Genomic DNA, 24,456 nt, shown 5'->3' with positions numbered 1-24,456 from the left:
TAAGGGTATGTGCTTTGGTGAGTGCTGTGAAGTGTGTAAACCTGGTGATTCACAGACCTGTACCCCTGGAGATAAAAATATATGTTTATAAAAAATTAAAAATTTAAAAAAAAATAAAATAAGTAAAATAAAAAAAAAAAGAATTTTACTATTCCTTGAATGGAGGAAATACACAGTTACTCTAAAATCATTTCCTACCTACAAAGCAACAACAATATAGTTAGGTAATGTTTACTCCTATAGGGAATGACATTCGCAAAGAAAGAAAATGAAGATCAACTCATATATTTTTTTTAATGTCTACTAAATACCCAATACTCAGCCTGTTGGAAGTAAAAAAAACATAGTACTACTGACGATAAAGATCAAAAAGAACTCTATGGGAGAGGTGTTTTTTTTAGAATCTGGAATTATATAAATGTTTTTAAAAAATCACAATAATATAATTTTTTTTCAAATGAAAAAAACTTTTTGCTGGCTTAAAAAAATGGTGAGCTAGAAAATTCCGTGTTTTAAATTGAAAAGCTAGTTTAAAAACCCTGTAATACTAACCTGTCCAACTCTCCCTGGATGTTTCAAGGCCAAGCCTCCACTGGAGACAGCAGCAGCAACGTTCCCTTCATGGTCCACCACTACAGCGCCCACTGTGTCCAAAGTGCCTGAGTCATTCTCCTAGAGAGTGAACAGGATATGAGCACTCATTGAGCACAGAGTGTCACAATTTGATATGACCACACAGCACTTTTCAATACAATCATGACATAATTCAGCAAACTCTTAATCTATTAATCTATTATCAAGTTATTAATATTAATCTATTAATATTAATTGATTGATATTAGTATCAATCTATTATCAAGTTGCCACTAAAATTCAAGTCAAAATGTATTTTCTACTGAAAGATCCTGAGCAAAAGTGTCTTGTTGCTTTTCTCTAATAATAAGCCTAGCATTCCTAAGGGAGAAGGAAAAAACACAATCTAATATAAAATAGCATATCGCAGTGTCCCCTTAATCTCCAGTATTAAGTTCATGATTGAAAATTTGTAAGAGGAGAAGATCTATGGCATAAATGAACCAGTAAGTGCCATTTCTAGTACTTCTAAAAATATTGTACATAAATTTCTAAAAATAATATATTTAATACAATAAATAAAGAGAATGGTGGTTACAATCTTGAACCATACTATGTTACAATTATCTTTTATAATTCCTTGCTTGTGAGAAATTGATGGCCACCTCCTTCCACTGCTATATTAATAATATGCTCGCCAACTATATAGCAGAAAATTGTACATTCCTCGGAGGTATCTTTGCATTTCTGTATCTTGTCCCAAGTCCCAATATATTATTGACTATAAGCAGCTGTCTCCTACTTCAAAGATTTCTGGGTCACCTGTGCAAGACAGACAAACCTTATGATTCTGCGTAAAAATCAAAATCACAGAAAATAGGGAAAATGTTTCAAAAAAATATCTCTTTGTGTATATTAACAAGGGAGGCTACTACAGGTCTTTAGGTTAACAACAGTCATTGCAATGTTCTCACTCTAGAGTTCTGGTTTTTAAACTATGCCCCACAACCCAAGACTCCCACCCTCTCCCTCACCCCCAAAAATGCATAAAAGAGCCCAGGCACAACTCCAGGCTCAACAAGACCAGGTCCTCCTCCTGCGTAGTTTATTGCCCATACTGCTGAGCAATACTTCATTTGTACTGAGGGATCCCTGGCTAAAGAGTTTTCAAATGACACTCTCAGGCAATCCCCAGAAAAGTCAGTGAGTTCCTAGGGCAACCTTAGAAGGTGAGCAACATTGAAGGGAGTTCTGAAATAGTGCAAGCAAAAGTTTTTTACTTCAAGCAAATTTAAAAATCCAGAAGTAGAGTATGTCTCAACAAATATTACATGAAGTCTGTTAGGAGAAGGTACATCTAGACATTTACATTTCTTTGGTTTTTGCTCTAGATTCTAACTCCTCTTAACAATACTGATACACTAGGACACTACTTACTTTAATAGAAAACATGTAGCTGACTGAAATAAGTGTTTTTTTCCCTCTCTCCCTTTAACCACAGACAGGGGAAGTCTAGGCTATATCCAGGAATACCACAGTTGCGCAGGTGGCAGACTGCCTGAGTTTCAAAGATAGCTCGCTAACCTGACTGTAAACTCTCTGAGGAAAGGGCTGACTGACTGATTTTACATACAGCAGACATGGAGGCATACTTAATCTTCAGTTAGGAGGATATAAAGCATGTCTGCATCCAGGGTGTCACAGAAACAAGTAAAACAAGTGATGATACATGCAAGACCATTCTAATATCAAGGCCTCAGTTTTCCATCTCTTTTCTCAACACTCAGTTTCATGCAAATCCAGAGGATGCCACTACCTTAGGGAAGACTTAACAATAACTAGGTTTCCTCATTTGTTATGGAAGAAGTAAAGTTTATTTTCTTTGGTAGGTAAGATAAAAGTATAAAAGTAAACAATTGCATTAGGCATTTTATTCCAGGAAAAAAAAAAAGAAGAAGAAGAAGAACCCTAAAGAGAAATGTACTTTAAAGGGGAAACATTTCCTTCATTATTCTAGGAAATAATTCCTATATTTTTACACCCTTGCAACCTCAAATAGAGATGTGTCTGTTCCTTTTCAGATGCCAGGTCTTATGTCTTCAACAGGAGGCCTTCTCAAAGTTTAATGTACACACAAATCATCTGAGAACCTGTTAAATGTAGATTCTTATTAAGTAATCTGGCACTGGTCAAGACTCTCCACTTAACAACCTCTCCAGCAATGCTGATATTGCTGGTCCTCAGACCCTACCTTAAGAAACAAGGTAAAATACCATACTATGGGATTCATTATCAGCCAAACATCCGCTCTACTCATTTTAAGGCAAATAAGTTTATGGGCACAAATCTGCTGAAGGAGAAACTTCAGCATTAGCATTATGTCAACATAAAAGATTTAAGTTCTACCTCATGCAACTATCAATTGGCAGCATATCACCATGATCGTACCACAATGAACATACTGTAAAGTGTCTTAACGTACTGATCTCATACATATCTCTGTTTCTTTTAGAAACAGAAAACTCTCATACAAATAAACAGAAACTATAAGATACTTTCCTTAACAACAATAAAGTCAAGAAAGGGTATTCTTCATTAGTTCTTTATTAACTGTGACTGCTGATCCCAAGCATTCTGTAAAACAGAATTTTAGCTGAAGGGATAGATAATGTATACACAATGATATGCATTACTTATGAAACAATTTTCTTAGCATTTCATCAGGATATCATAAACTATAAAGACTCTTATCTAATCAAACTACTAGAGAAAGATACAAAAATATTACATGTAGGTGGATTTACTGAACTTGGTTTTTAAGAATGAAAAATCAAGCAAAACTACAGAATGCTGTTCCAAATTAAGCTAAATATTCCTAGGGGCTTGCAACACCCGCAAAAATCAGAATTACTTCATAAATATTCAAGAATTAGTTCATAGATTTCACATACTGAAAGGCAAATTTAAGGATGATGAAGTAAGATTTAAGCATTTTTATGAAGTGTAGATAAATTAAGTGAATGACAAACACTGGTATTTTAGCCATAATAATTTCACAGAACTCATTTGTACAGAAATGAAATCCTAGAAAGGTTAAAAAACACACAATGACTGTTAGTATATAGAGCTACTATTATGCTCTTATACTCCATAAATAATTAAAAGTACATGCTCCACATAGGTACACATGTCCTATTGTCCTCAACTGAAACACGCTATTTCCAATACTTATTTGATAAAAGAGTGATTAAAAAGCAACTGTATAAATCATATAGTTCCCCTTATAATAAACACATGTATATTAAGTTGGCATAGAGATTGCATGTATTATGAAAAACACGGAAATAAAACTTTCTTCAACTCACCAATAAACTAGTAATCATGTTGGGCTTAATGTCAAAAGTTTTAATTTTTCTCTGCTCTAATCTGGAGATGGCTATTACACAATCACTGTAAAATCAAATTAAGTAAAACATAACTACTTCAAAAAGAACAAATCCCTTAAAACAAAGTGTAGGTACTTCGCACCATAAAATTATGCTTCTAATCTGTGTTCTAACTCTGAAATCTGCCAAGAGACATCATCTATCAGTTACCTATCTCATTAACCTGGCCTTTCTTCTATACAGAATTACTCAAGTATCAAATAGCTAAAATGCAAGAATAATATCTCAAACACATAAGTGCATCCTGAAACTGGTATTCAGTGGAAATAACCCAATACAATAAAAAAAAATACATTTTTTTAAAAGATCCCAAAACTTCAACATGCACGTTTGTTAGGATTATGAGCAAGATTATAATTGGCATGAACTTCCACTTGAGAAAAGCAGATGATTTACACCCTCCATGACAGTACATTAATGGCAGCATATAGCTTTACGTCTTTGAATATTCTAACCATGGAATTAGTTCCAGCTACCAGTGACCTAGACTGACTCCATGTCTATCTCCCAAAAACCAGCCCCACAGTGGGGCCACTAGAGGATTAAGAATATTAGGTATGGGGGCACCTGGGTGGGGTTGAGCCTCTGCCTTCAGCTCAGGTCATGATCTCAGGGTCCTGGGATCAAGCCCCGCATCAGGCTCTCTGCCTGCCTCTCTACCTGCTTGTGATCTGTCTGTCAAATAAATAAATAAAATCTTTAAAAAAAAAAAAAGAATATTAGGTATGGGTAAACAAAGCATGATTTAGTTAGAATTATCTACTCTTGTGTATATGGCTTGGCTGAAACCAAGGAAAATTTGGAAATAAGAATACAATACCCAATGACCTTTTCCCTCTCTCCAAGGAAAATCACCCTTCTGGGGAAGAAAAACTGAATGAGAAGAAATCAGGGAGGGAGATAAACCATGAGAGACTCTTGATTCCAGGAAACAAACTGAGGGTTGTGGAAAGGAAGGTAGGTGGGGGGATGGGGTAACTGGGTGGTGGGTATTAAGGAGGGCACAGGACGTGATGAGCACCAGGTGTTATACACAACTAATGAATCACTGAACATTACATCCAAAACTAATAATGTATTATATGTTCACTAATTGAATTTAAATTAAAAAAAGAAAATCACCCTTCTGATGCCCAGTATTATAAATGATGTTTCTATTAATTATAGTCAAGATGTCTATTCTTAAATAATCCCTTATTTTCTTTGCTTAGTAAGTATGCATTAAATATCTCTGCAACGCTACACAAATTAGAGTCAAACATATCTACTACAGAAAAAAAATGTATTAAAAAATTGTTATTTATTCCTTAAATCACTCAACAAAAGTTAACAGAAACATTTTTAGCTCAAAATAAAAATGAAGTGGGTTAACCATGCTTTTATGGGGCTTTAATATATCTACACTACACAACTTTAATTAAAGTTCATACCATAACAAAGCTCCAGAGATTTACCTAAAAATTCTAAACCCTTAAATACAGCAGAAGACAATGTTTTCCAAATGGCAGAACACCTAGACAGTCTTCTGAGGCTTGCAACATTCGAGGTAGAAAAAGCCATGGTTTTAATCTTGGTTTTTAAAATAATATTTCAAATAATGAACTATGGGTTTGTTTGCTTCAAAATGGAGCAGTTCAAGAGCCTCAGTGTGCATGTTGAGAGGGCACGTGTAAGTGAGGGAAGAGACCAGATGAACATACTCATGACTTAAATTATTACATATCTGAAGAGTAAAAACCACAAGGGTAGTTTTATACAGCTTTAAATCATTTTTATTCTTATTCATATGCTGTAAAATTAAAATTATTTTATCCTTATAATGAACCACTGGTTAAGGAAAGTAAACCTAAGATATACTGGAATTAAAATAAAAATTGAGGAATTTAAGAATGATAAGTCTGACAAAGCCTTTAAGATAATATTAGCCTGATCATTAAACTGCATACATCTGATCAAAATACTTAGAGAATAAGCCTCAGTGACTACAAATATTGGTTTAAAAGTTCTGATTTGGCTTTTTGTTTTTCTGGAATAAATATTAATCACAATTTTTAAATTCTAAATCAAAAATTTTAAATTCTCCAAAGAAGACACACAAATGGCTACCAGACACATGAAAAAATATTTGTCATCATTAGCCATCAGGGAGATTCAAATAAAAACAACATTGAGATACCACCTTACACCAGTTAGAATGCCCAAAATTAACAAGACAGTAAACAACAAGTGTTCGAGAGGATGTGGAGAAAGGGGAACCCTCTTACACTATTGGTGGAAATGCAAGTTGGCGCAGCCACTTTGGAAAAACAGTGTGGAGATTCCTTAAGAAATTAAAAATAGAGCTATCCTATGACCCTGCAATTGTACTACTGGGTATTAACCCCAAAAACACAGATGTAGTAAAAAGAAGGGCCATATGTACCCCAATGTTTATAGCAGCAATAGCTACAGTTGCCAAACTGTGGAAAGAGCCAAGATGCTCTTCAACAGATGAATGGATAAAGAAGATATGGTCCATATATATAATGGAATATTACACCTCCATCAGAAAGGATGAATACCCAACTTTTGCATCAAAATGGACGGGACTAGAGGAGATTATGCTGAGAGAAATAAGTCAAGCAGAGAGAATCAATTATCATATGGTTTCACTTACTTGTGGAGCATAAGGAATAACATGGAGGACATTAGGAGAAGGAAAGGAAAAGTGAACTGGGGGAAATCGGAGGGGGAGACAAAGCATGAGAGACTGTGGACTCTGAGAAACAAACTGAGGGTTTTCGAAAGGGGGGTGGTGGAAGGATGGATGAGACTGGTGGTAGGTATTAAGGAGGGCATGTATTGCATGGAGCCCTGGGTGTGGTGCATAAACTATGAATCCTAGAACACTGAAAAAATGAAGTAAAATTTTTAAAAAAATAATTTTAAATTAAACATGCACGCAGCAATTAAAACCCTAAATATTTACCCAAGAGAAATCAAAATACATAAAACAAAAGACTTGTCAAAAATGTTCACAGCACTTTTAACTGTAACAGTCAAAAGCTAGAAACAACCCAAATGCCTATCAAGAGGGAAATGCATACAAAAATTGTGATAAAGGCAACAGGGGAGGACTGTCCAAGCAATAAAAAGGAACTAGTGATATGTACAACAATATGGATAATCTTTTAGGTGTCCACTGAGTAAAAGAAGCTGGACACAACAGACTATATAATATATGATCCCATTTACACAAAAGTTTAGAAAAGGTAAAACTGCTCTGCAGTGAAAAAGAATCAGAAAAATGGTTGTCTTAGCAGGGGTCTTGACTATGAAGGGGCATGAGAAAACCTTCTGGAGTAATGGCAATGTTTTATATTTTGATAGTGGTATGGACTACATGGCTTTATGCATGTCGAAATTCATCAAATTATATACTTAAGATATAAGCATTGCACCACACATAAGCTTTACCTCTAAAAAAATCAATAGCTGATGCATTTATCTAAAAGTACACAATGAAGAATTCAAAACGTCAAGTCATGAACAAATTTTCTATTTCTATTTCTGTCCTAATACTATAATACATTTATATTTATATAACATTTAATACACAGTTGATTACAACTGTTTAGTAACTGTTAAGTAGTAAAACATGAAAGAGATAGAAAAAAAAGTATGAGAGAAAGTCTAACATATGTCCAACTGGAAGGAACAGGCAGAATAAAGAAGAGAAAATAATGAAAGAGAAAAGGCTAAAATTTCCCAGAACTTATGAGATATAAGAATCCAGATCTCCCAGAAGCCACAGAGAAAGGAAAGGAGCCAGCTAGAAAGAAAAGATCACCCATAATAGAATGACAGAACTGCCAGAAGCCCAACAAAAGCCAGAAGACTGTGGTATATCTTCAAGCTACTCAGAGAAAAGTAACTATAAACCTAGAAGCAGGTGTCCAACAAGATTATCTTTTAGGAACAAAAATAAAATAAAGACATTTTTAAATCAGTAAGTAAAGTGAGTCTACCACCAAGCGACCTGCACTTAACGAACGCCTGAAGGACCATTCCTTTTAGTACAACCTGACCTCTATGTCCTCCCTACCATCTACTCATAAGCAGACCTAATCTCCCTTTCTTGGCTAAACTTTATTTTTTTTCTATAACATCTCAACATCTCCTAAACTGCACAGTTGATTTTTGCATGACTTAAATTGCCAACCTCCCCCTCAAGACTAGAAGCTCCACAAAAGGCGGCATTCTTTCTATGGTTTATTCACTGCCATTTGCTAAGACTGAGAAAAGCACTTCACATCTCTTAGGCATTCAATAAAGATTTGTTGAATGGATGCATGAATAAGCAAGTAAATTACATACTTCACAAAGAGAAAAATAATTGCTACGATTTGAATGTCTGTGTCCTTCCCTATCTGACACTTACTGTGAGGTCAACACTGGTTATTCCCTAATTCTTAAGAAAAAGATGAAAATAAACAAATCTTGCCTCTCAACAACTCAGTCTCTTAGAAAGTACACTCAGCGTGGGTACAAATCTTTTCGTTCACTGATGAATCCCAAACGTCTGCAACAAAGATTTCAACAGACATTTGTTAATTAAATAAATAAAATGAAATAAAAATTTTCTTGTTGTTGTGAATGTTTGTATCCTTCCAAAATTCACATGTTGAAATTCTAGCTGCCAATGTGATGCTATTAGGAGGTGGGGGCACTGAAAGATGGCAGAGCCCTTATGAATGGGATTAATGCCCTTCTAGAGACACCCAAGAAGCTCCCCTACCCCTTCTGCCATATGAGGTTATAGCACAAAGATGGCCACCCAGGAAGGAAGCTCTCAACTGCCTGGGTTTCGATGCTGGACTTCCCTGACTCCAGAACTGTGAGAAACAAATTTCTGTTGTTTATAAGCCACCCAGTCTATGGTATGTTGTTAAATCAGCTCAAACAGACTTAAGACAATAATCCAAGAAGGATAATCAGGCATGAAAGGAAACAAATAAAATGGCAAAACAGCATGTAAATTGAAACTAATATTGTCTTTAAAAATTATTAGAATGCCAGGTTAGATTTTGAAATATGGCTGTATGCTATTCATCAGAGATATACCTAAAGCATAAGGATATGGAAAAGTTGAAAGTAAAAGGATGGAGGGAAAAGTGATATGCCAAGCAGGTACCAGTCCAAACAATGTAACTATATTAATGTTGAGCAAATTAAGTGTTAAGACAAAAGTTATTAATAGAGATAAAATCTCTACATGATAAATGCTGGAAGTTTAACACCAGATAGAGAGAGAGAGAGTAATTCTAAATTTGCATATACCAAATAAGAATAGCTCAAATGTATATAAAGCAAAAGCATACCAACAAGGAGAAAGCAACAAATCATACTCATAATGAGATATTTCAATACATTTCTTTCAACTACCAGTAAGAAACAGAAGACCCAAATTATATATTAAAAAGTGTGATTGCCTAGCTTTTATAGAATTCTGTTCCCAACAATTAGAGGGCTAACATTATTTTCTTTTTTTAATTTAAATTTTAGTTAGTTAACACACAATGCAATATTGATTTCTAGAATAGAATTCAGTGATCCATCACTTACATACTAAAGCCAGTGCTCATCCTAAGTACCTCTTTAATACCCATCTGGCCCATCCCCCACCTACCTCCCTCCATCAACCCTCAATTTGTTCTTTATTGTTCAGAGTCTCTTACGGTTTGTTTCCTTCTCTCCTTTTTTGATTTCCCCCTTCCTATATACTCAGCTTTTTTCTTTCTTAAATTCCACATATGAATGAGATTATATGGTATTTGTCTTTCTCTGACTTATTTCACTTAGCATTATACTCTCCAGCTCCATCCATGTTGCTGCAAATGGCAAGATTTCATTTTTCTGATGGCTGAGTAATACTTCATAGTAACACCTCTTCTTTATCTATTCATTAATCAATGGACATTTGGGCTCTCTCCATAGTTTGGCTATTATTAATAATGCTGCAATAAACACTGGGGTGAATGTACCCCTTTGAATCTATATTTTTGTATACTTTGAGTAAATATCTACAGGAGCAATTACTGGATCATAGGTAGTTCTATTTTTAAATTTTTGAGGGGGGCACCTGTGTGGCTCAGTGGGTTAAGCCTCTGCCTTCAGCTCAGGTCATGATCTCAGGGTCCTGGGATTGAGCCCCACATCTGGCTCTCTGCTCGGTGGGGAGCCTGCTTCCCCCTCTCTCTCTGCTTGCCTCTCTGCCTACTTGTGATCTCTGTCTGTTAAATAAATAAATAAAATCTTTTTAAAAAAAAAATTTTTTTGAGGAACCTCCATACAATCTGGAGATTGTAGCCAATCTCCAGAGTGGCTACACCAAAAGGAAAAATTTTCAAATGCATATAAATATTTATAAAACCTAATCATATACAAAAGCACAAACTAAGTTACAACAAATTTCAGGAAATAATATCAAATAGAATATGCTCTCTGACTATGATACAATTAAGTCAGGAGTCAATAGAAGTAAACAAAATTTGGAAATTCAAAAAGAAAAAATATTTCAAAATAACTTATGAATCGAATAAGAAATCTAAACAGAAATAAAAACAATAATGAATAAAAAATATTACATTTCAAAACTTGTGGAATACAGCAAAAGTGGTACATAGAGAAAAACTTATACCCAAAATGTTGATATTAGAAAAGAACAAAACATGACCTAAGTGTCCAACTAAAGAAGTTTCAGAACAATATAAACACAAAGAAAAAGAAGAAAACAAAAATAAGATGAAAAATTAGTGAAAGAAATAAACATTAAATAAATAGATTGGAAAAAAAGGCAAAGTTGGTTCTATGAAAAAACTACTGGTTGAATGAATGAACTGAATAAAGTAAATCTGATAGGCAACAATTTCCTCTGTGTGTCACCTAAATCCCAGCAAAGGTCCAGCCCTCCTCCCTCTTCTCTGAAGAGAACACTGACTCTCTAAAGTAATAGCAGATAGACACTCCCCCTCACTCACACTTTGTTCCAATGTAAAAGTGGCTCTCCACACCCCTGCTCCCCATCTCATACCAAAATACTGTTTCTGCAAGTCCTGAGACCCCAAATAACTCCAGAAAGGATTTCCTTAATCTCTTCCCAACCACACAAGAGGCCCTTGAACCTAAAGGCTCAACCTGAAACAGGTGGTTGTCCCCGCTCTGGGAAAACTCGTCATATGCTTGGCTTGTCCTAGGATCTTTTGTGGCTTACCTTGCTCCCTGTCAACCTGTACATAGCAACTAACAAACTATCAGGAATAGTTTTTAATTGACCCTCATTAATAAATCAAACTCCAGGCCCTCTGAAATTGCATCTCGCTCAATACATATGCAAGATCCAAACTCAGCCTATCTAAAGCAATTTTCCTAAGTACCTCACATATTTCTCTCTGATTATTTCATATTTAGATCATCCCTAAATGTAACAATTTTGCACATCACTTCTGAATAGGCTCTTTCCAAAAGTATGACCCTAAACAACTACTGTGAAATCTCTGCCTGATCCTCATAATAACCACACAGAAGTCCAGACCCCCTTCTCAGGATACAGGAGTAATCTTTATTTCAGGAGGTTTTGCATGCCTTCTGGCCTATTGTTCAAAACAAACTTCTTAGACTCTTACTGTCAAACATTAAGCCCTCACTTAAAATCTATAAAGAAATCAGATGTCTTGATATTGGTCCACACTCTTCCATTCAATGTTTTTCCTTTAGCAAAACTTTACTGCCCTCCCATCCTTTTGGGCCATCTGGCACCAGATCACACTCTTTTCATTTTTGACTAACCAATTCACTTTCTCTAATTCCAAATCACTTTCTTAAAAGCTCTACATAAGTAACATATATACTATGCTTTAGCTTTAACTTTGCTTTTTCCACCAGAGACTACCTTAACCTCAGTCATCACGTCTGAGAAACATGTTCAAGGGAGGAGGGAATCAAGATGATTTGGCAGTTTCACTTCATACAGGCACATATATCACAGTACTTCAATGACAGAGATAACGCAACATGCTACCAGCATATTCACTAATAGGCTATGAACTTCATTATCTGGGCAGATTAAAAAACACCCAAATAAATGAACTAAGGCCTTGCTAATTAAATAGACAGCAACAAAGTCTCTTTAATAAGAGCAGGCAACCTTTTTCAATTTAGTTGTCCAATTTGGCTCTTTCCAGCAACACCTGGCCGTGGTCTGGACCTCTGGTCTTTCTTTCATTTCAGGGCATACGTTTACCTTCTCTGGATAAAATTACACTTTTTCTTTTAAATACCAGAGCTCAACTGGCCTTTGAACTGAGTCTTAAAGCAGTGGGGAACAACAGATAAAGTACTAGAAGGTAACTTCGACAATCTGGATTCTATTCCTAATGATGAAACACCATGCCCGGGACAATTGGGATGGGTTCTTTAACCGGGATTTAAACTTGACCCTCTCCAGATTCAGTATTTGACACTGAATTTAATAATACAGTAATAAGTTACTTTATTTATTTTTTATTTTTTATAAACATATATTTTTATCCCCAGGGGTACAGGTCTGTGAATCACCAGGTTTACACACTTCACAGCACTCACCAAAGCACATACCCTCCCCAATGTCCATAAGTTACTTTATTTGATATGATATTTTTAAAGCAATATCTATTTGACTATACAATTATGAGTATACTCTCCAAAATATAATTATTAAAAATCATAAATACACAACTACTAAAGATAAGCATATTAAAAAACAAAAGGGAAAGAAAAAATGCCCACATACTTTTTCCTTTTATGCCTCAATACCTTAAAATTTTATTAGAAAATAAAGAGAAATCAAGGAATCACAAAGAGTAGGAAACAAGCTAAGTATATTCTAGGACATAAAATACAATCCAAATTAATTATGACTAGTACTATATCCCAGAAATCTTAAGTTCCATTCAAATTAACCTCAGAATGTTTACAGACTCCCACCACTCAAAAGCCAGTGATTAAAACAAACAATCACCCAGCTAGGCTTCATTCATACATATTTCAAAATATTCTCTTCATTGTTCCTAAATACAGTTAGTGAAAATAAAAGTAGACAAATGTCCAGGGAGTACTCTGGCTGTGGACTTAATGCCTTCTATGGCCTTTTTGGGTTTCGCTAAATTTTGGGCACAGTTGAATCTGATCAGTTGTCATGCCCACAAAAGGTATTACAAACTGCCAAAACTAGAGTTTGCTTTCAACAGCAAAGTGTTATACATTAGTATTATATATTCTGTTTTGCAAATACCTTAAAATGGAATGTGTATCACCAAGTGCTCACCTTTCTAGATTGTCTCACACATGTAGACTACCTGACTGGCCCCCGGAAGCATGTGAGTTTGAAACCACCATCCTATAGAAGCTCCATAGTGTAACCAAGCTTCTCTACTTACAGGCTTCTAAATCTAAGGCTTTCTCTTTCTCTCCATCAAAATATCTAAGTCCTACCCCTTTATCCAAGACCCAGCTTAAATTCTCCCTCTTGATGAAGCCTACAGTGAAAAACTTTGTGAGTTTGTAGAGTGATTTCTCTATCCTACCAATTCCCATGGCCCTCACTGATTCCTTCACTCTTCTAGCACATACTCCATGGTATGAGTTCCCTTTATGTTTAATTCCCATGAACCAAATATAATGGTCAGTGCCTAGGTGTTATACACTCTATTTACTCCCTAAAAACTACATAAAAGCCTGAATATAAAGGGCACTCGATAAATATTTGCTGGTGATAATGCTGAAGTCAAAGGGAAAATAGGAATTGGGAAGAAAAACTAAGGATCCCGTGAGGCCATGACCTCGGGTGGAAACATCACTTAATGTCTGTGTACTCAAGGTGACTTGCTGATATGAGTTCCACATAACCTCGGGCTACACAAATCAACAGAGCAATGAAAATGGAGCACTGCCTATCCCTTGAGCAAATGACCCAAAATGACCATCGAAGAGAAGGCAATGCTTGCAAAAAAGGGGGGGGGGGATAATCACAAGTTTCACACAGTAAGCCTGCAAAGCAACCCCATTTTTATTTTATCACATGTCCAGGTCCCTTCTGGGAAAATCACACAACCCAAATAAACAGGTGCTAGCAAATGGGTAGAAATTCTTGTAGTGGTGAGGGTCCATTCTTTTTCCTAGAAAAAAAAGGCATGATCTAGGATTTTATTTGTAAAACAGGCATTTTACCTGCATAGCAGGAAAGGAACTCGGTCAAGTTTTCTCTAGATGGGCACGCCCCCTTGTGGGCAGTTCCTGACTCACCTCTATGAAATGGTCAGTTGAGATTGTGGGCTGTTTCTAAAATATCATTTCCCCACAATCATTTCCCTCTCTTACTTATATAGTATCTTCAGATCTCTAAAATACTGAGGAAGTACAGTTATATTATTAGTAATATTTCAGGTATCATCTCTTTTTTCATTACATCCCCAGAAACAAGTTTACTGGTAAACAGCAAAGCACTGTTTTAAACTAACGTATGCTTGAAGCACTTAAATAATAGATTCAAACTTACCTTCAAAGACCACAAAATTTACAACTGAAGAAAATAACATTATAGGATTGTCTCTCTCAAAATTAATATTAGAATCATCTTTTGTAGATGTTTAAGTTAGTAATGTTAGCTGAGTAAAGACACTTTCCTAGATACTCTGATAAGGAAAGAAAAAAATGCTCATGGCTCCTTGAGCTTACACAATATTATAAAGTAACCATACACACCAATCTTAAAATGGCAAATGTTTAGATAATTCAACAAGCATTTATAAATACCCATTATATGCACTAAGTAGAAGGAAGAATTTGTTCAGATCTGGGTGGCATTTGAGCTGGTTGTTGGATTAGAGCTTGACTTGGATTAGAATTTCCCTTAAGGTCAGGAACACGACAGGGATGCCCAGTCTCACAACTTTTGTTCAACATAGTACCAGAAGTCCTAGCTTCTGAAGTCCTAGCCATCAGAAACAAAAAGAAATAAAAGGCATTCAAATTGGCAAAGAGGAGGTCAAATTCTCTCTCTATTCTCAGATGAATGACATGATATTTTATGTGGAAAACCAAAAGGCTCCACCCCCAAACTACTAGAACTCATACAGCAATTCAGCAACATGCAGGATACAAAATCAATTCACAGAAATCAGTTGCATTTCTATACAATAACAATGTGACTGAAGAAAGAGAAATTAAGGAATTGGTCCCATTTACAACAGCACCAAATACTGTAAGATATCTAGGAATAAACCTAATCAAAGAAGTAAAGGATCTACAGTCTAGAGACACAGAACACTTATGAAAGAAATTGAGGAAGACACAAAGAGATGGGAAAACATTCCATGCTCATGGATTGGAAGAATAAATATAGTGAAAATGTCCATGCTGCCCAAAGCAATCTACACTTTCAGTGCAATCCCTATCAAAATACCATCGACACTTTTCACAGAGATGGAACAAACAGTCCTAAAATTTGCATGGAACCAGAAATTTTGCCAGAGGATGGCTGAAAAAGAAAACCAAAGCTGGGGGTATCATAATGTCTGACTTCAAGCTATAATACAAAGCTACAATAATCAAATCAGCATAGTCGTGGCACAAAAACAGACACATAGATCAATGGAACAGAATAGAGACCCCAGAAATGGTCAACTAATCTTTGACAAATTAGGAAAGAATATCCAATGGAAAAAGGACAGTCTCTTCAATAAATAGTGCTGGGAAAATTGGACAGTCACATGCAGAACAATGAAATTGGACCATTCCTTTACACAATACACAAAGATAAACTCAAAATGGGTGAAAGACCTAAATGTGAGACAGGAATCTATCAAAATCCTAGAAGAGAACATTAACATTGGCCACAACAACCTCTTTCAAGACATGTCTATAAAGAGAAGGGAAATAAAAGCAAAACTGAACTTTCAGGACTTCATCAAGATAAAAAGCTTTTGCACCGCAAAGGAAAGGTCAACAAAACTAAGAAGCAACCCTCGAAATGGGAGAGGATATCTGCAAGTGACATTACAAATAAAAGGCTGGTATCCAAGATCTCTAAAGACCTTCTCACTCTACATCCAAAAAACAAATAATCCAGTCTAGAAATGGGCAGAAGACATGAACAGACACTTCTCCAAACAAGACATATGAATAGCTAACAGACACATTCAACATCACTTGGCACAGGGAAATACAAATCAAAACCACAATGAGTTACCAACTTACACCAGTTAGAATGGCAAAAATTAATAAGACATGAAACAATACGTGCTGGCAATGATGTGGAGAAAGTGAAACCCTCCTACAGTGTTGGGAATATAAGCTGGTGCAGCCATTCTAGAAAACAGTATGGAGGACTCTCAAAACATTAAAAATAGAGCTACCCTACAACCCAGCAATTGCAGTACTAGGTATTTACCCCAAATATACAGAAGTAGTGAAAAGAAGGGGCACATTCACCCCAATGTTCATAGCAGCAATGTCCACAATAGCCAAACCATGGAAGGAGCCCAGATGTCCTTAAACAGATGAATGGATAAAGAAGAAGAAGTGGTTCATATATACAATGGAATATTACTCGGCCACCAGAAAGAATGAATACCCACCATTTGCATCAACATGGATGGAAATGGAGGGGGTTATGCTAAGTGAAGAGAAAGAAAATTATCATATGGTTTCACTCATATGTGGAACATAAGGAATAACACGGAGGACAACAGGGGAAAGGAGGGAAAACAGGGGAAAGAAGGGGAAGAAATCAGAGAGGGAGACAAACCATGAGACTCTGGACTCCAGGAAACAAACTGAGGGCTAGAGAAGGGAGGGGCATACAGGAATGGAGTAACCAGGTGATGGGTATTAAGGAGGTCACATGTGGTGATGAGCACTCAGTGTTATACTCAATTAATGAAACGTTGAACACTACATCAAAAACTAATGATGTACTATATGCTGGCTAATTTCAATTAATAATAATAATAAATAAGAATAATAAAATTAATAATAAAATAATTAAAATAATAATATTGTTTTATTAATAATAAAATAATAAAAATAAGAATAATTAAAATTCATTGTAAACCTCCAAGAAAAAGAATTTCAGCAGGCAGAGAAGTGGCTGGCATTCCATTATTATTATTACATGAAGGAAAAGAGACATAAGCAAAAACATGGAAGTGAGAACTTTCAGTAAATTCATGAAAAATCGTATGTATTTGGCAAAAGAAAAAGAAAATTCCCAAAGGAAAATAATAAAAAAGTAGACTGGGTCCAAGTTTCAAGAGGATTTATAAAATCAGGCTAATAAGTTGGGTTTTAACTTAGAAATAGTAAATACTCTATTGAAGTTTCTCCCAGAACAACAATACCAATACAAGTATTTTTTAAGAAAATATATCCTGGGATAAGAAACACAGGTTTAAGGAGGAAGTGAGTAAAGCTAGAAGAAGGGAAGCCAGTTATGCAGATACTGCAACTGTCCAGCAATCAATGATGAAAATTTACAGACTTGATGGTGGTAATAATACCAAAACCCAAAAAAAACAGCAAAAACAAACAAACAAAAAAATGTATTCATTAAACAAATATTTTTGAGCACTTATATGCCAAACTGAGAAACCATGGTCATTAAAAGAGATGCCTGAGGACAATAACAGTGACCTGGAGACAAACTCTGAACCACAGAGAAGGGAGTAAGGAGCTCTACTCCACCTGGAGGAAAGCTAAATGAATGACAGTGCACATGAAGTTATTAACTACACACAATTATGTAATTCCTAACTCACAGAATGTCCCAAGTTCACTTAAACAATGATTACCAATGCACCTGTTTTACTAGGCCCACTCTGACATAATTATGCAGAACAAAGCAATAACCCTCTAATGCTGGCCCAATAACTTATCCATCCCCACAAATTTTGATTCAGTATATTAAGAGTAGAGCCTAAGAATGTTGTAAAATTCCCCAGATGAATCTAATGGTCTGCCAGGTTTAGGATATACTAGAGAAAAGAATCTTTTAATGAGAGGATCCAGAAAGGGGGTTGAACAAACTCCACATTGCTACTGAAAATAGATCAGAGAATATTCAAGCTGGAAAGAACAATGGTAATCACCTGGTCCAGCATGCTGACTTCACTGCTGAGAAAACTAAAGTCTACAAAGGCTCCATGGTTGCCCAAGGTCTCTGGACTGGTCAATGGCAGACTTAGACTAGAACTCATGGTCCACTATGCCCCATCTCTTAGCCTGTCCCTGCCCCTCAATTCCTCAAGTAATCCCAGCCTCATGTCTTGAATTCTAAATGGTTCCTGGCATCTATCTATTTATCAAAATCTTTGAGGCTGATTAGAAAAAAGGTAGCCCAATCAAGACTTTAAAACTCAAAGATAGTTCTCCTTCAACCTAATTAAGCACCGGTCCTTTCATCTGACCCTAAAACACCCCTGTTGTTACTCTGTGTGTGTGCACACATGTATACACACACTTATCTTTTCACATATTGGTTTATTTTGCTGGTCTTATTAGCTGTACATATGTCAACATCACTACATCTATAATGCGACAACGTGGGTCCTTAGTACCTGGTGATATCAAATGAGGATATACTTAAAAGATTTGACTTAGAGTCTGATGCTCTTAAGACCATGGTCTGAGTCAGCTCCTAGCTTCTTCTATCTGTTGCACCAATAAAATTCTATCCACTGGAGGTCTTTCCTTTTAGGAAAGCTACAATATGGTGGCTTCTACATTATACACAAGATCACTTGGGACTATTCCAGCGATAACAAAGAAATGCTCTTGTTTTTTCTCCACTAATTCTGTTACACTAAAATTAAAACGAGACTCCAAAGAACAGCTGAATTGAGGGAGAATTTATAAGGCTGAAAATATCTGATGCCAACTTACAAGTCCCCTAAAAAACCACTGGTTACTTTCATTACGAAGTAAAAGCAGCAGTTAAGATTTGTCAACAATGACTTCTTGCTTCAATCTTATCTTGCTTACAATTTAAGACTCAGTGTAGATTTAAGGCATAATCTGGCATGGGTTCAAGGAAGACTTAGCAAGAAACCCAACCCACCAGCTACTGAATCTTTTTATGAGAACTGAGAAGCTTTTTCCTGACACAGGAAAAAAGATAACTGTAATTATTCAGCTACCAAGGGTTGAAAGTTCTGAATTTAAATAACTGATGAATTGACACAAAGCACAAGAAACCACAGACATTTAAAGAATTCCTATCAAGTTATACTGCAAAGGAATGATGATCACCAGGCTCCATAACCTACATAATTGTATGAGGTAATGGTGATTAATTAAATGTAATATATTTTTTAGAGGGAAGGGAGAGGGGCACAGAGGGAGGGAGAGAGAGAATCTTAAGCAGGCTTCATGCCCAGGGCAGAGCCATCATGGGGCTCAATCTCATAACCCTGAGATCATGACCTGAGCTGAAATCAAAAGCCAGATGTTTAAACAAATGAGCCATCCAAGCACACCAAATGTAGTATGTTTAAAAAAGATATTGATGTATCTGATTTATATATAAGTTCTACAGGCTTATTCAGTAATCAAGATAGGTAATGCATATGTAACTTTTAATATATTACTTACAACTCAAAGTAATCACTTAACAGAATGAATTTTCAGTTTTATGAAAAGCTTAAATATATAAACTACAGTTATTCCTGTAAAGAGAATTCAAAGAAATTTCTTCTGTTTACTCATATCCATGCATTAACCATGTTCTTAAGAAATACAACAAAACTCCAGATCAAGTAAATTTCTATAAAAGACTAATTACTCCTTTCCCTGTACACATTATAGACAGACATGTACACAAGTACAAATAGAACAATCTGAAGAAAACGTGTTTTTTATGCATTTATTTTCTTTGATCTTAACCTACCTCTCACCCAAAAAATACAGTGATTTAGTATGATACAGTTAAGCGTTTACATAATAATTTCAAGATGGTGGATAAAAGAGAAAAACGTTACCCACAATATACTTCAAAAGAATAGAATATATTTATATGAAGCGCACAAAGCAAGGCCCAACATTTCCTTTCTGAAACATGTGGCCAATTTGATGTCCCTATGTGGTGGCTAAAGAACACAAAATTAAAAGTTGTAGCATCTCTTTAGAGTGGTTTTGAACACACAACATTGTATAAAGCATTGCAAAATTTTCTCAATTTGTTCATTAGAAATTGAAGAATGAAAGATATTCACAAAAAGGCCAAATTATCTTTCATTCCACTATCCTATGTAAGTACTGCTTTACAAAAAAACCAATGAAATTAATTGAAAAGTTAAATTACTTTAAAAAGTGGCAGGAGGAGGCAAAGAATTCTATGTACATTTAATTGTAAAATCTGTTATTAAAGAAAAAGGGTGACTATTTCAACTATATGCTTGTGGAAAATGAAGGCGGGGGAAAAAAGGCTTGAAACATCAGATATATTGAGATCAAACAATACTCCCAACTTCTTTTAATATGCTAAGAATAAGAGAGTCCCTTCTGGTAATATCCAGGGCTAACTGTTTGAAACTGATATTTATGAAATCTAGATTATGGTGTACATTGAGTTAGTTTGCTTTCCCAATGTGAGTATCTTCCCTTTGTAGCAACTCAGTCCTGTGCCATGGTCAAGAACAGCAATTGGCCAATGAGTCAATCACTTCATTCCAAAAGAAAGGTTTCATTTCTTAAATATGATAAAGATTAATACTAACACAACTATCTTTTTCTTTTTGTATCAAAACAAAGCAAAAAATAAATTTAAAACACGTCATCACTTCATCACATATACTACAAGAATTACTGATACGTATTCTAACAATGAGAGTTCATGACAATACTGTTGGGGAAGACCCAGATACTACTATGAAGGAATTAGAAAGAACAGAAAAACATGCTAAAAGGTACCACACATATGTGATCAGCAAAATTCATACTGAAAGACCCTCCAGAGGACAAATAGTTCAGGTGTTCTTACAGAAACACAGTCTTCACTTTGCCTACTTCCAATATTTACCAATTTCAGTTACCACAGTTTAAACAGAACAAGTCACTCAACAACATGGTTGAAATTTCAGTTACCATCGTATATTAACTATGAATAAGTTGCATGAAGTACAGATTTCATTGTTAGCTCTTCAGTTCACAGATCACTATGTAAACACCAGAGGCTCATCATGATCGGTAACCAGTTACGTCACTTCTTCAAAGTCTGTCATGATGGGTCACTGTGCACAGACAGCACACTGTACAGCTGTGCTGCCTCCTTAGCTCCTAGTGATAAATCCATGACATTTTACCAAAAAAAATGATCACCAAAAGAGGGAACTGGCCAAAAAAGATGAAAGTGAAGCAAAGAAACAAAAAGTGATAATGTTGGAAGCAAAATTCTAATCAAACATAAATGAGGTTAAAAAGAAACAGCTGACACTAGGAATGTTTCACACTGACACCATTCAAGATACTTAAGATCTACAATCAGAGGAAATTAGTGAAGACAAATTTTTTAACATAAATAAGGAATGTGGCCATGATAAAAAGATGTCCCAGAGGAAGTGACGTTGACAAAAAAACCTGACATTAAAGTGACTTTAAGAGAAAGACAAATACATATAATTTCAATTCTGTGTGGAATATAAAAAAGAAAACAAGTAAATAACAACAACAAAACAAAAACAGACTCATAAATACAGAGAACAAAATGGTGGTTGCCAAATGGAAGGAGGGTGGGAGGTACACAAAATAGGTGAAAGAGATTAAGAGGTACAAACTTCTAGTTATAAAATAAGTAAAAAATGGAAATGGAAAGTACAGCACAGGAAACATAATCAACAATATTGTAATAATGTTGTATGATGACAGTTGGTGACTATACTTATTATCATGGTGAACATTAAATAATCCACAGTTTGTACAACATAGTTGTACAACCTGAAACTAATGTAATATTGTATGCCAGCTATACCTCAATCAATAAAGAAATAAACTGCACTCGAAGGAGAAAGGAGGAAGGCAGGGAAGCAGAAAGAAAAAAAAATAAACAAACAAACTCTGGGAGATATTTTGCAACATGGAAAGGGCAAAGGAAAAAATGTTGAAAGCTGATCCAAAACTAAAAAGGAGTTTGACAATTTACCTTGACATAAAAAGATGCTCACTCTACATCATAAGTTACATAACAAGAAAGCAAGTGCCATTCAAACTACCCTTGATAAGTTCTTTTTAACACAAATAAAACACTTTAATTTTTTTTTTTTTAATTTACTTGACAGACAGAGATCACAAGTAGGCAGAGAGGCAGGCAGAGAGAGAGGAAGGAAAGCAGGCTCCTGCTGAACAAAGAGCCCGATGCGGGGCTCGATCCCAGAACCCTGGGATCATGACCCGAGCCGAAAGCAGAGGCTTAACCCACTGAGCCACCCAGGCGCCCCAAATAAAACACTTTAATTCTTACTGCCACAAATGTTTCAAATTAGTATACTAAATAAATATTAGTTTTACTTACTTTTAATCATTGCTCTATACATTTATAACCAACAGTAAAAGAGTTTTTAATGCTCTGGCAAAAGTGTTTAAAGGTCATGAAACAAGTGTAATTTTTTGTCATTAAGATCCTTTTACACATTTCCAGCTAGTACATTTTTATGGTCCAGCACTATCATGCAAAGTATGAACTGTCTATATGCCATAAGGGAAAGAAGTGGTAAAAGAAAAATCCAGAAGAGTTGGGTGCACCCAGAGAGGGGAATGGAACAGAGTAAACAATGACTATTTTTGTATTATATATACAGCACTACAGTTAAATAGTAAATGTTTCCTTCTCCAGCATGTCTTCTCTCTAAGTCATGAAAAATAAACAAGGTTGAAACAGAGATGCCACTTACCAAGAAAAGGCAATTACTAGAATTGACATTACTCGTTTTAATATTATATCTTAAAATCTATATATCCTGAAAAGTCACAACAAAATTGTTTTTATTTGATTTTTGTGCAGATTAGTTTCTTCCACCAATATCGGTTTATAGTAATAAAGGATATGTTAATTGTGGGGAAGGAACTGATTAAAAACTTTCTCCCCTTACACTATATGCTACAAATTGCCTACCTAACAGCCACACTCCTCCCCCTCTTTTGACAACAAAACCACTATTTTGTTTGGAAAGACAGTGTCCAGCAGCAAGACATGAGCTATATAAGACAGTCATTAGGATAACCCACTCAACTTTCTAAGCTCTCTTACAGCCAAGAATAGCCAAGTGACTAAAATGTGCCTCTTCTCCACTATTCCCCCAAAAATAACTAAGGGGAAGTCTACAGGGAGACTCTGGAAAACGTATGCATCCCAGATTTTAAAAGTAACAGATACATCTGGCAGTAGTCTCCCTACCCCCATCATCTCCCTTCTTCTCACCTTGAATGCAGATGTGACATCTAAAATTGTAGGAGCCATATTACATCCATAAGGCAAAAGGCATGAGAGAAAGACCCAAGAGAATTCCAGATATGTTGGCTAAGCACCATTGGAAACCTAAGCTAACGCCAGCAACCAACCACCTCCAAACTTTTTATTATATGGCAACAGGCCAGGGAGAAGGAAGACAAATATGCATAGCCTAACCACAATCAGGTTTTCTATTGTTTGCCGCCAAAAACATTCCAAGGATTAACTATTCTTATTTTAAACTAAGTCAAATGTAAATGTAAATGATCAAAGACTGAGGAAAATAAAAATACTACAGTTTAGTGAGATAGCAAGCTATTAAATATTTCTCTTGCTTTAATTTTTATTTCTACTAGTATTGTGGTAATATTGGTAAAAATCAATTACTTTTTTATAGAAAAACAAGAAATATCAATGCAACAAAAAGTTCCAATTGATTTATTTTCAGGATTAAAAATATTGACTTACTCTACCATATACTCTTCAAGACAATGTTTATCTCCTTCAACAGTAACAAAAATTGTCAACATTACGAAAGTTACCAAACACTCTATTCTTTTGGCTATATTTATATAACCAACTCACAGGTTATATTATATGGCTCCAACAAACAGTAGTCCTGAGCTTCAATCAATGCTGGCTAACCACAACTATGCTGAAGCTACACACACAGGATAAGAAGAAAAAAACCAAATACAGGTTATTTAGAAAGTAGCTATCTGTCCTTCCCTGTCATATCTCTAAAAAAATTACTATACTTCCTCTTAAAAATTATAACTTTCTTCCTCACTGGCTCATCATCCAGTGGTCTTTTCTTTCTGTGGCCATGTTTATTACCTTTACTATTGAAATAAGGCCTACCAAGGTTATGCAGCGAACATCTATAAGACAAAGCCTCTGGCCAGCATCTTTCTTTAATGGCAG

General features: G+C 35.4%; 1 protein-coding gene across 4 annotated transcripts in view; it reads right to left on the bottom strand.

The window, feature by feature from the left end:
- Positions 1–24,456, bottom strand: part of TASP1 (taspase 1) — a 277,276-nt gene that overhangs the window by 158,688 nt on the left and 94,132 nt on the right. For all 4 annotated transcript variants that reach the window (XR_009405434.1, XM_059406523.1, XM_059406522.1 and 1 more), the window contains exon 9: positions 553–672. Coding sequence is in view for 3 of the 4 variants with exons in the window: in XM_059406523.1 (XP_059262506.1) it covers positions 553–672 (120 nt within the window). In the remaining variant the exon portion in view is untranslated. The remainder of the gene's footprint in view (positions 1–552; positions 673–24,456) is intronic.

The sequence above is a fragment of the Mustela nigripes genome, chromosome 7 (genome assembly GCF_022355385.1).
Source record: "Mustela nigripes isolate SB6536 chromosome 7, MUSNIG.SB6536, whole genome shotgun sequence".
NCBI classification, from domain to species: domain Eukaryota; kingdom Metazoa; phylum Chordata; class Mammalia; order Carnivora; family Mustelidae; genus Mustela; species Mustela nigripes.
This window is presented reverse-complemented; position numbering and strand designations above follow the sequence as displayed.